The following is a 13,827-nucleotide window of genomic DNA, read 5'->3' on the forward strand; positions in this document are numbered from 1 at the left end:
GGTGAACACTCAGAGGAAAGAAAGACTAGCAACATATATCCTTTGCTTTGAATGTTAGCTCAAGGGCAAGGACTAACAATTTACGTAAGCCATTCTAGAAGCCTTTGGGGGCATGCAAAGTAAAGCAAAATGTATATATTCAGGTAACGTATGAATCTTCCTGGGTTCAACATTCTGCTTGGTGATGAAGTTCACAGAGTTCTCCTTGATTATCACTGCTCATGTTTTAAAAGTCTTTTTAATATAAGTTATTGGGGAAATTTATCAGTGCAAAGAATTAAACCTGTCACTGGCTAATGACAAATTACTGGGGTATTGTGCCCTTGCCTCAATGGCTGCATGACGAAAGCTCTTTACTGGAAGTTCCCCTCTGAATAAAGACTGCTAAGCTCTATAGATTTCCCAGCAACCAAGAACAAAAAAAAGCTACCCGGTTTCCAAGAGATGCCCTGTATGATTCTTCAGTAGCCAGCTGGGTGTTCTCATTGTATCTGTCCTTAGGAAAAGACCAAAGAAAATGACTGTTGACTATGCCAATAGTGCAGATACTTGCTGCAACTTTGGACATACTACAAATTGTACACCATGTCCCCAAGTAGGAAAAGCCTGATTAGGTTTCTTAAAGACCTAACGGCATGATGTCATTGTTGTCATCATTTTAAAGAAGGCAAACAGTGTTGGATACAATGCCATTGAAAAGGGATTTTTGAGACCAAGGATGCATCTACACTGTAGAATTAATGCAGATTGATTCCACTTGAACTGCTAGGGTGTTAGAAAAAATCAGACCCCAGAATTATGAATTATGATCCGCAATTCCATTGAAACAGACAGCAAACCACATTCCTTTCTCTATTGCCTTCTGTAGTAACCTTTCATGAATTTCCCCTGGAATGTTGCCCCAGCACACCTCGGACTTCAGGATGTAACTTCATAATTATCATAATCCCCTCACAATACATCAGGAAGACTTATGGAGACATACAATGGATTTGTGCAAAAGCCTCCAGATGTTTCTTCTGTTTCCCTTGATATGATTTGATTTTTTCCTGGGAGCACTTCCTCATCCCTGTCATCAAACCAAACCCCTTCCTGGGACTTCCATTGACATGACCAACGTCTTAAACACCCTTTCATTTATCCGGACTAGCACTCGTTGCATTGAACAGAGATGAGATATCAAGAATCATTTCAGGCCATTATTGCTTGTCCCACCACATTCCTTCTCGAACAAGCCTGTCTCCTGGATAAATCCATAAATTGACATAATTTTCAAAATAACCCAATGACACTTTGTTAAAGTTTCTCACCACAGCGGAGAGCAACCAGCAATGATGTTGGGTGGAGACCCAGATCAACCAGGGAGCAGATTCTGGACCAGAATCTGAACCGAATTCTGGATCGGAAGCTATGTGGTATTCTTGAATAGCTGTCAAAGTGCTATAAATATTTCTGCATGTTTGCATTGAGGTATGTCAGTTCTTTGGAGAGTTATCTCTGCTGACATCCTCTCTGGCCATTGAGAAAAAGCCTCTGATTTTAGCCTTCAACCCGTTTGTGGCTTATCTGGTCCTTTGGAAGCTTGGTACTCCAAGCCCCGAACCCGCAGTTTTAGCAGAGCTGAAATTCCATAATAATGCCTCAATGAGATGCAATCATGGGAGTTGTAGTTTCACAAGGTCTTTAGCCTTCTCTGCTAAAGAGTGCCGGTGCCTCACTAAACTACAATTCCCAGGATTCCATAGGATTGACTCCCTGATAGTTAATTCATTTTGCAATGCCAATGCACACTACATGGATCAAGGGTCCCCAAACTAAGGCCCGGGGGCCGGATGCGGCCCTCCAAGGTCATTTACCTGGCCCCCGCCCTCATTTATAATATAATATTTTTATATCAGTTTTAATAATATAATATATTATATATACATGATATTGATAATATTATCATGTTATACAATGTAATACTAATAATAACACCATATAATAATATTAATTACATGTTATATATTACATATAATATTACAGTATAGTAGTATAGTTCAATATAGTAATATATAATGCTAATATTGTGCTATGCTAATAATATAATACATATTGTATGTACATACAGCTGCTCTGAGTTCCCTTCGGGGTGAGAAGGGTGGGATATAAATGTAGTAAATAAATGTAGTAAATGAATAAATAAATAATTTTAGACTTAGGCTTGCCCACTTGACTTGAAGGCACACAACAACAACAACAGCAGCAATAACAATAATCCTAATTAACTTGACTATTTCATTGGCCTGATAGGTTTATGGTGGTTAAAATTGTTTTCATTTTAAAATATTTTATTGTTCTTTCATTGTTGCTGTTGTTTTGCACTACAAATAAGACATGTGCAGTGTGCATAGGGATTTGTTTGTATTTCTTTTTCAAATGATAATTTGGCTCCTCAACAGTCTGAAGGATTGTGGACCAGCCCCCTGCTTAAAAAGTTTGAGGACCCCTGACATGGATTCTGCTCTAGTTGGGACTAAGAATGGTATTTTGGTTCATTTATTACCTGTATTTTATTATTATAAAGTGCTGTAAATCATCTTCCAATGGCTTGGTGATGAGGGTGGGAGGGTGTCCATTCATAAAGGAAAAAGTGAGAGATTTTATATATTGAAAGGTGGCTTTCGTAATTCCCTTCCCCACTTCTCTGGGTTTTAGCACACTGACTGATGAATCATTGGCTAATCTGCTTTACACCTGACCCTTTTCAGCCAGGGAGATAACAAAGCTTGGACAAATAACAGAGTAATTATGGGCCTGAGTAACTCAAGGGGTGTGAGTGTGTTGAGAGGGAAAGGTGGCGTATAAAAGAGCCCATAAGCCTCCTGCGTTTGGAAAACAACTTCGGCAGCAATCAAAGGAGGAGATGCATAAGAGCAGACGTGCGCCACCATGGGCCACAGCCTCATCTTCACCACGTCCATCATCCTTTGCCTATCGTCCATCATCGGCATGATTGGCAATCTCATCGTCCTCTTTGCCTTCATCAGCAACGCTGTCCGAAACAAAGCTGTGCAGCCTTTGGACCGCATCATTATCAACATGTCTCTGGTGAACTTCCTTCTCTGCTGCTACAAGACAGTTCCAGCCTTCCTTTTTTTTATCAGAGCCAACATTTTGGATCAGCTGGGCTGCAGGATCCTTCTCTATTCGTATCATACGTTGAGGCTGATCAGCATCTGGTCTGTAGAGAACCTGAGCTTTCTCCATCTCATCAAGATTCGAAGACCCAACCATCGGTGGTCAAAGTTCATCTACCGGCACCAGGGACAATATGTCAACGGCACCCTTGCCGGTTGTTGGATAGTTAGCATCCTTCTACAGATCCCTTATTTGCAGTATGAGAAAACAACACACAGGGACAATGCAACTATCATCTGGTTGAGTACTTCAACCTGCCTAGGGTCCACAGAGAGTTTGGCTATGAAGTTCACCACTTACTTTTCCATCAGTTTGGACCTTGCCTTGGTTGTGTTGGTCATCGTCCTCAACTGCTTCATTATTGACCTCCTCTACAAGCACAGCAGGAAGGTGGAGGCCACCACTTCAGTCACAAGCAATGGATGGAACAAGCACACAGCCCAGGCCACCAAAGTCTTGTTGTCCTTGCTCTGCATCTATGTGGTCTGCTGGATCTCCAACGACCTGGTGTGGATCGCCATCATGTCTGGGTACATCAAGAGCGATTTTGAGAACAGCATCCTCAATGAGCTCTTCGGCATCCTGTCTTCGATTTATTACTCAGCCAGCTCCTATGTTGTGGTGTTTGGCTACAGAAAAGTCAGAGAGTATCTGACGGAGGCCTGCTGGTGCTTCAGATATACAATGTCCACCAAGGTGCAAAGCACATCTTAGGAGGATGGCTCTCACAGTGAACTCTCGTTGGATGGAAATGCTTAATGCTATCTGCAAGAACTTGTTTCCTACTAGAGAAGTCCACAACCTGAGAAGTTTATCACCCTAGAGTCAATACAATATGACCAGCAGGACTGACATCTATGGGTCCAGTCATTCGTGCCCAGGAAAATATGTCCTCTCTTGACATCTTCTAAGTCCTCTGAAATGACTAGATGGCACTACTGGACCAGATGACCTTCATGTCAATAGGATTCACTATTATGTCCAGTTCTGTATATCCATATGATGTCCAGGAATGTATCCCCTATGAATATGGGTTGTACTGTATTTTCTCAACATACCAATATTTGTTGTATGTTTTCCGGGCTGCATGGTCATGTTCCAGAAGTATTCTCTCCTGACGTTTCATCCACCTCTATGGCAGGCATCCTCAGAGGTTATGAGGTATGGAGAAACTAAGCAAGGAAGGTTTATATATCTGTGGAAGTTCCTGGGTGGGGGAAAGAACTAATGTCTGTTGGAGGCCAGTGTGAATGTTGTAATTAATCACCTTTGTTAGCATTAAATGGCCTTCCCAGCCTCACATCCTGGTCTGGGGGAATCCTTTGTTCAGAGTCGTTAGCTGCCCCTAATTGATTCATGTCTGGAATTGTTCTGTTTTCAGAGTGCTGCTCCTTATTTACTGTTCTGATTTTGGAGTTTTTTCATACTGGTAGCCAGATTTTGTTCATTTTCATGGTTTCCTCCTTTCTGTTGAAGTTGTCCACATGCTTGTGGATTTCAATGGCTTCTCTGTGTTGCCTGACATGATAGTTGTTGGAGTGGTCGAGCATTTCTGTGTTCTCAAATAATATTCTGTGTACAGGTCTGTTCATCAAGTGCTCTGCTTGATGAACCAACCAAAGTATTCTCTCGTCAGGAGAGAATACTTCTGGAACATGGTCATACAGCCCGGAAAACATACAACAACCCTGTGATCCAGGCAATGAAAGCCTTCGAAAACACATACCAATATTTTGCTTTCTGGAATATACATTCTGCTTGTTAATTATTGGACAAAGATATAAGAAGACTGCAAAGAAGGCAGGATTCAAACATGTTTAGAATCCAATCATGTGTAGTTGCTGCAGGAGGACATTAGCTTACTTTTTAGCTTCTGTTTTGTTGTTCACATCACCAACTCTGGGATATCTCACCTTCAACATTCATATTTCATCTCCGCTCTAATGGAAATGAGGCCGATGCCTTCCCATCTGGCTTCTTTCATGTAGCTCCTACTAAAGGGCACCGTGGAGGGAGAAGGGATTCAAGACAACCAGAATCAAAAAGCTGGGTCAAAAGAAAGCAATCCAGTGCAGGGAACAAAAGGGAGACAGGAGACCTTATATGGGAGACTGGTTTCAAAAACTGGTGTCCTGGTTAAATAAAGGACCTAAAATAGTCCATGGTTACATTGTCCATCCCATTTCTTAGAATGGTGTTAATCAAATTGATGGTTTATGGACGAGCTGCAGTAAAGGGGCAAAAATGTAGTACAACTCCTTGGCAAAGTAGGCAAAAAAAAAATAAACCCTATTATTTGTATGATGCTACAGCATTAAGCCTTTGCAATTATTGTGGTATTAAACTGCATTAAACGGTGCTCCATGCAGTCATGCCGGCCACATGACCTGGAGATGTCTATGGACAACGCTGGCTTTTCGGCTTAGAAATGGAGATGAGCACCAACCCCCAGAGTCGGTCACGACTGGACTTAACGTCAGGGGAAACCTTTATCTTTTTAAACTGCATTTATTCCACAGTGTGGATGTAGCCAGTTTTTGGAAGGCATTGCAGACTACTCCCAGTTCCCCACACTGATGAAAATGAAAAGAAAGGCAAGTCTCAAAGGCAGTATTGGACAGGAAAGCAGCTATGTTTTGGGTGGGGGTAAGGGAATTTGCTGCTGTGTGGCCCTACAGGAAAGATGCCCAGAAAGGCAGGTATGTACTGTATCAAATTGCTAACTTGGGAATAAAGTGCACTCAATGGAGCTTTATTATTATTATTATTATTATTATTATTATTATTATTATTATTATTTTATTGTATTCCACCTAAACATTGGGAAGAACCCCCTGACAGTAGGCTGTTCAGCAATGGAATAGGCTCCTTTCTGGCATACTTCTATCTCTGGAGGTTTTTAAGCACAGACTGGATGGCCATCTGTTGAGAGTGCTTTGATTTTGTGTTCCTGCTTGGCAGAATGGGGTTGGACTGGATGGCCTTTGGGATCTCTTCTAATGTTAAGATTCTGTATTTTTCCCCATCTGGAAGGAGGAGAGGGCAGATCTCTCAGCATTAAAAACCCCAAATCAAGAAGCATGGCAAGTGAATGCTTAGCAAATGGACCCCATTAGAGCTTAATAGTGCACTTATCGGTAGATAGCATTCTCCGTCCGCTTCTCCTTTGCTCACTGTATGTATCCCCTTATCAACCCCACCATTGTAACATCATCAGTTTCCCTGCAGAAGAATAGCTGTCACTTGCGCATGTGTTCCTATATGAAAGGCTAATACAGATATGCAAACAAAAGGGTTTCCTCCCCTCCATTTCGAGCCATGTGCAGGTAGATGCAAACAGATTATAGCTAGCAGAGAAAATGATTGTTTGCTGTACCAAATGGTTTACGGGTGGGCCAAAAACTAGTGATCGCGGACCGTTCAGAGTAGTGGATAATGGGAGCTGCAATCCAACAAGGTAACGCTTCCATGGTCTAATTTTGTCTGGTTTTTACAAAGGGTCCAACTGTATTTCTAACATTGCAATAATTTGGTGGAAACATCCAGAGGAAAGGAGATGACAAAAAAAGCAGCAGAAAGCAAATGCAGCAGACAGAAGAATTATAGGTGTGGATTGCACTAAGTAACAAAAATTGAAAGATTTTCTGTTACTGGTTTGAAAGTGTATGTATGTGTGTGTGTGTGGAGAATCCAGAGTGGAAGAAAGAACCTTTGTCTGTTTGAAGCAAGTGTGGATGTTATAATTAGCAAGCTTGATTAGCATTGAGTAGCCATGAAATTTTCAAAATCAATCAGTGAGGTTATCTGCATAGAGGTAGCTAGGCTTTTGTTGCCTGGAGGCATCCTCTGTTTGGGAGGTGTTAACTGGCCCTTGATTGTTTGCTGTGTGGAGTTCCCCTGTTTGTGGGTGGTGTTCCTTATTTACTGTCTTGATTCTGGTATTTTTTTTAATACTAATGTAGTAGAGGGTGACTGGACAAAGACACCAGGCTGGAATGATATAATAATAATGGTTTCCTCCTTTCTGTTGAAATTGTTCGTGTGCTTGTGGATTTCAATGACTTCTCTGTGTTGTCTGACATAATGTCTTGAATTTCCGTGTTCTCAAATAATATTCTGTGTTCAGGTTGATTCATCATATGCTCTGCTATGGCTGACCTCTCGGGTTGGATTGGTCTGCAGTGCCTTTCGTGTTCCTTGATTTGTGTCTGGGTAATGCTGCTGCATTTGGTGGTCCCTCTGTAGACTTGTCCACAGCTGCATGGTATACGGTAGACTCCTGCAGAGGTGAAAGGATCCCTCTTGTCCTTTGCTGAACATAGCACTTGTTGCATTTTCTGAGTGGGTCTGTAGATAGTGTGTAGGTTGTGTTTCTTCATCAGCTTTCCTGTGCAGTCAGTGGTTCCCTTGATGTATGATAAGAAAACCTTTCCTCTGGGTGGATCTTTGTCTTGACTCTCGTGGCTTGTTCTCGGTCTACACCAGAATCAAGAGAGTAAATCAGGCACGGACAAACTTCTGCCCTCCAGGTGTTTTGGACTTCAACTCCCACAATTCCTAACAGCCGGTAGGCTGTTAGGAATTGTGGGGGTTGAAGTCCAAAACACTTGGAGGGCCGAAGTTTGCCCGTGCCTGCAATAAATAAAGAACAGCAATCAGAAAACAGGTGAATTCCAAACAGCAAACAACCAAGTGACAGTTAACACCTCCCAAACAGAGGATGCCTCCAGGCAGCAACAGCCAGGCTGCCTCTATGCAGATACCCTCACTGATTGACTTTGCAGCTGCAAGGCTACTCAATGCTATTCAAGCTTGCTGATTGCAACATTCACACTTGCTTCAAACAGTTCTATATATGTATGTATATTGGGAGCCCCCGGTGGTGCAGCGTGTTAAAGCACTGAGCTGCTGAACTTACGGACCCAAAGGTCACAGGTTCAAATACGGGGTGAGGAGTGAGCACCTGCAGTTAGCCACAGCTTCTGCCAACCTAGCAGTTCGGAAACATGCAAATGTGAGTAGATCAATAGGTATCGCTCCTGCGGGAAGGTAACGGAGCTCCATGCAGTCATGCCGGCCACATGACCTTGGAGATGTCTCCGGACAACGCCGGCTCTTCGGCTTAGAAATGGAGATGAGCAACAACCCCCAGAGTCGGTCACGACTGGACTTCATGTCAGGGGAAAAGCTTTACCTTCAACCATATATATATACAGAAGAGTCTCACTTATCCAACATAAACGGGCCGGCAGAATGTTGGATAAGCGAATATGTTGGATAATAAGGAGGCATTAAGGAAAAGCCTATTAAATATCAAATTAGGTTATGATTTTACAAATGAAGCACCAAAACATCATGTTAGACAACAAATTTGGCAGAAAAAGTAGTTCAATGCGCAGTAATGCTATGTAGTAATTACTGTATTTATGAATTTAGCACCAAAATATCACGATATATTGAAAACATTGACTACAAAAATGCGTTGGATAATCCAGAACGTTGGATAAGTGAGTGTTGGATAAGTGAGACTCTATTGTATATATATACACACTTCATTTGCCTAATGCCAACAGAACCTCTGAGGATGCCATGAGCCACAGATGCAGGCGAAACGTCAGGAGAGAATGCTGCCGGAACATGGCCATACAGACCGAAACACTCACAGCAACCCAGTATTCCCAGTATGTTTATTAAAAGGCACATTACTGCTCCAACTTGTAAAGATTCACTTTGTAAAATATTGTTGATTTGGAATAAAGCACTTACTGAAACACATTGAAACTGGACTTCTTTTCTTCTTTTCTGTGAGGCAAGGCCTACCATCTCCAGGACTGTAGTGACATCTGGTGGGGAAAATGAAAAAAAAACCCCACCCCAAATGGAATAAGGAGGAATTGGAATAGGATTCCATTTTGAAATGCAGAATTCATGCACTTTGGCACCACTTTTCCCTTCTCTGGTTCAAGGCTGTTGTGGAATCCTGGGAATCTTTCCCCCAAACAGGCACTTGATGAGCCAGCTATAAAAAGGGGCGGGGCGAGTGTCAAAAATCGGGGGCCTCTTTCGTTGCTATGCTACGACGCTACGTCAAATATGTTCACTCTCCCTCCTCCCAAGTGACCTGATTGGACGGAGGATCAAAGAAGGGGCGTGGTTTCCTTTCAAGGCGCGTTTGATTGCAAAGCTGGCTCTGGATTGGTCAGAGAAAACCACCTTGCAAATGAGGGGGCGTGGCTAGGGACAGGAAAGGGGAGGAGCAAGGAGGCTGAGGCGAAGTCACGTGTTTCAAGATGGACGCCGTGCTCTATGTCTGTGCTGCGGTTCTATTGGTGGCGCTGATTATCTTCGTCAGCAGAGTCAGGGGACGAGCACAAGCCGGTAGGGCTTTGGACTATACATCCCAGAATCCCCCCCAGTCTCTCACAAACCTATTGCTTTCCCAGCTTCAAGTCTGCTTTCCCAGACTTGAAGCAGAAGTTGGATGGCTATCTGTCGGGAGGGCTTTGATGGTGTCTTCGGATCACAGAGTTGGACTAGATGGCCTTTAGGGGTCTCTTCCAACTCTGTGATCCCATGCCCTGCATAAGTGAAATGGAGAATACATTGAGCACTTACTTCTTTGTGTTATGGAAGGCTTTCATGGCCAGAATCACTGGGTTGCTGAGAGTTTTCCGGGCTGTATGACTATGTGCTTTGAATGTGATTTCCTGCTTCTTGGCAAGGGGTTGGACTGGATGGCCCATGAGGTCTCTCCCAAATCCACTATTCTATGATTCTGTGTTCCAGAAGCATTCTCTCCTGACGTTTCGCCCACATCCATGGCAGGCATCCACAGAGGTTGTGAGGTCTGTTGGAAACTAGGCAAGTGGGGTTTATATATCTGTGGAAAAATAAAGGGTGAGAGAAAAACTCTTCTGCTTGAGGCACATGTGAATGTTGCCATTGGCCACCTTAATTAGCATTGAATAGCCTTGCAGCTTCAGAGCCTGTCTGCTTGCTACTTGGGAGAATCCTTTGTTGGGAAGTGTTAGCTGGCCCTGATAGTTTCAAGTCTGGAATTCCCCCAGGCAGGAAGCAGCCAGGCTTTGAAGCTGCGAAACCATTCAGTGCTAATCAAGGTGGTCAATTGCAACAAGCGCACTGCTATCGCTGACTTCTCTGGTTGAATTAGTCTTCAGGCCAATGGGTACCGTGTTTCCCCGAAAATAAGACAGTGTCTTATATTAATTTTTGCTCCCAAAGATATGCTAGGTCTTATTTTCAGGGGATGTCTTATTTTTCCATGAATAAGAATTCACATTTATTGTTGAACAAAAAAAAAAAAGAACATTTATTATATACAATAGTTGTCATCACAAACCAGCATAACCAGACAAACTGTGGATCCTATCAAGAATTTCTTGTTACTACCACTATTTGCATGTACAGTAGAGTCTCACTTATCCAACATAAACGGGCCGGCAGAATGTTGGATAAGTGAATATGTTGGATAATAAGGAGGCATTAAGGAAAAGCCTATTAAACATCAAATGAGGTTATGATTTTACAAATGAAGCACCAAAACATCATAATTTGGCAGAAAAAGTAGTCTAATACGCAGTAATGCTATGTAGTAATTAATGTATTTATGAATTTAGCACCAAAATATCACAATACAGTAGAGTCTCACTTATCCAAGCCTCGCTTATCCAAGCTTCTGGATTATCCAAGCCATTTTTGTAGTCAATGTTTTCAAAATATCGTGCTATTTTAGCTTGGATAAGTGAGACTCTACTGTATATTGAAAACATTGACTACAAAAATGTGTTGGATAATCCAGAACGTTGGATAAGTGAGTATTGGATAAGTGAGACTCTACTGTACAACAATCTATATTATGTACATCTACCGATCCTGTGTACTCTGGTGTTCTGTTTGGTGGGCATGCTTCCAAACAAAAACTTTGTTAGGTCTTACTTTCTGGGGAGGCCTTATATTTAGCAATTTAGCAAAACCTCTACTAAGTCTTATTCTCAGGGGATGTCTTATTTTCAGGGAAACAGGGTATTCTACGACAGACATCAAAAGAGTTGCAAGACCAAGAACAAGCCATGAGAGTAAAAACAAAGATCCACTTCGAGGATCTTACCAGACATCAGGGGAACTACTGACCACATAGGGAAGCCGATGAAGAAACACAACCTCCAAACAATTTACAGATCCTCCAAAAAAATTCAACAAATGCTACATTTTAGTATAAGAGGAATCCTCTCACCACTGCAGTAGTCTATCATATACCATGCAGCTGTGGACAAGTCTACATAGGAACCCCCAAGCGCAGTATTGCCAAACACAAATGAAAGAACATGGAAGACACTGCAGACCAATCCAACCAGAGAAGTCAGCCATAACAGAGCACTTGATGAGCCAACCTGGACATAGAATATTATATGAGAACACAGAAATGCTGGACCACTCTGACAACCACCATGTCAGACGACACAGAGAAGCCATTAAAATTCACAAGCATGTGGACAATTTCAACAGAAAGGAGGAAAGCATGAATATGAAAAAAATCTGGATGCCAGTATTTTAAAAACACCAGATTCAAGACAGTATATAAGGAACACCACTCAGAAACAGGGGAAGTCCAGAAAGCAAACATCAAGTGCCATTTAACACCTTCCAAACAGAGGATGCCCCCAGGCAGCAACAGCCAGCCTTTGCAAATGCAAGGCTTTTCAATAATAATCAAGTTGGCTAATTGCAACATTCACACTTGCTTCAAACAGATAAGGGTTCTTTCTCCCATCCTGGACATTCTACATACAGTAGAGTCTCACTTATCCAACACTCACTTATCCAACATTCTGGATTATCCAACTCATTTTTGTAGTCAATGTTTTCAATACATCATGACATTTTGGTGCTAAATTTGTAAATACTGTACAGTAATTACTACATAGCATTACTGCGCATTGAACTACTTTTTCTGTCAAATTTGTTGTATAACATGATGTTTTGGTGCTTAATTTGTAAAATCATAACCTAATTTGATGTTTAATAGGCTTTTCCTTAATCTCTCCTTATTATCCAACATATTCGCTTATCCAACGTTCTGCCAGCCCGTTTACGTTGGATAAGCGAGACTCTACTGTACATACATACGGTACATACAAAAACCCCACTTGCCTCATTTCCAACAAACCTCTGAGAATGCCAGCCACAGATGCAGGCGAAATGTCAGGAGAGACTCATGGCCATGCAGCCCGAAAAACTCAGAGCAACCCAGTGATTCCGGTCATGAAAGCCTTTGACAACACAATGCTGAAGTACATCGAGCACTTCTTTGTTCTAATGGCCTTGAAATTATGCACTTTTATATGACCGTCCCCATTTTATCCATCAGTGGTGATGCTTGTTTTACTACTTCAGTTTCATATAGTAATGATGGTAGTATACTGTATTTTGTATTTTAATTGCAATTGAATTATTTAATTGTTTATTTTGCCTGATTGTTGTGTCGACACTGTTTTTAGTTATTGATACCTGTTTTAACTTTTTGTTTCTGTTTTGGACTTGGCCCCATGTTAGCTGCCCCGAGTCCCTTCGGGGAGATGATGGCAGGATAGAAAAATAAAGAAGTATTATTATTATTATTATTATTATTATTATTATTGCCATATTATATCCACCACCAGGTGTTGATTACACTATGTCACACTATGATTTCTGTTCCGGGGTTATAAATGTCATCACCTAATTGTTTCTTTCATAAAAACGTAGAAAAAGTTGATTAAACTGCAACAACTTTGTATTTGTGGAAGGAACATCATGCTATAGCACATTTTGCTATAGTTTTTCAATGAATATCTCATAGAGTGTCAATCAATTCAACATAGTTTGTGGCACGATAAACGAAGTTTCTGGAGTAGAACCAACTACAGTAGAGTCTCACTTATCCAAGCTAAACGGGCCGGCAGAAGCTTGGATAAGCGAATATCTTGGATAATAAGGAGGGATTAAGGAAAAGCCTATTAAACATCAAATTAGGTTATGATTTTACAAATTAAGCACCAAAACTTCATGTTATACAACAAATTTGACAGAAAAAGTAGTTCAATACGCAGTAATATTATGTTGTAATTACTGTATTTACGAATTTAGCACCAAAATATCATGATATATTGAAAACATTGACTACAAAAATGGCTTGGGTTATCCAGAGGTTTGGATAAGCGAGGCTTGGATAAGTGAGACTCTACTGTACTTTCAAAGTAAGGACCAACAATTAAATAGGAAATAACACTTTCAAACCAGGAACAGAATATCTTTTCAAATTTTGTTACATAGTGTTATTGTTTCCTCTCCAACCCATCTGTTACAAGTCAGTCTTGATATTTCGCAAGCTGAGCACCTCTGAACTGTGCTAGTATTTCAGTTGGGAAGCATTGCCAGGCTCCCAGGATGTGGGGCAGTGTGCTTGCTTTTAAGCATCGTTACACAATCCAGTATTTCTCAAACCCTCTTATGCATCTTCTCCTTCTCCATTAAGAATGATAATATTGAACTTCGGAAGAAATTCCCCAAACCTCTAATCCTACCACCTGCCTGGGCAAGAATCCTCATAATGGTTTTGCATTTACCTAAATTTATTAATACTCCTTT

General features: G+C 41.4%; 2 protein-coding genes across 2 annotated transcripts in view; both read left to right on the forward strand.

The window, feature by feature from the left end:
• Positions 1-2,740: 2,740 nt before the first annotated feature.
• Positions 2,741-7,049, forward strand: LOC107983285 (olfactory receptor class A-like protein 1). Its single transcript, XM_062981043.1, has one exon. It carries the CDS (start codon positions 2,932-2,934, stop codon positions 3,892-3,894), a length of 963 nt encoding a protein of 320 aa, XP_062837113.1. The 5' UTR covers positions 2,741-2,931; the 3' UTR covers positions 3,895-7,049.
• Positions 7,050-9,399: 2,350 nt separating this feature from the next.
• Positions 9,400-13,827, forward strand: part of ddrgk1 (DDRGK domain containing 1) — a 35,020-nt gene continuing 30,592 nt past the window's right edge. Inside the window, exon 1 of the mRNA XM_062981044.1 lies at positions 9,400-9,558. Coding sequence (XP_062837114.1) covers positions 9,471-9,558 — 88 coding nt within the window. The 5' untranslated portion in view covers positions 9,400-9,470. The remainder of the gene's footprint in view (positions 9,559-13,827) is intronic.

Source organism: Anolis carolinensis, chromosome 5 (genome assembly GCF_035594765.1).
Source record: "Anolis carolinensis isolate JA03-04 chromosome 5, rAnoCar3.1.pri, whole genome shotgun sequence".
NCBI lineage: Eukaryota > Metazoa > Chordata > Lepidosauria > Squamata > Dactyloidae > Anolis > Anolis carolinensis.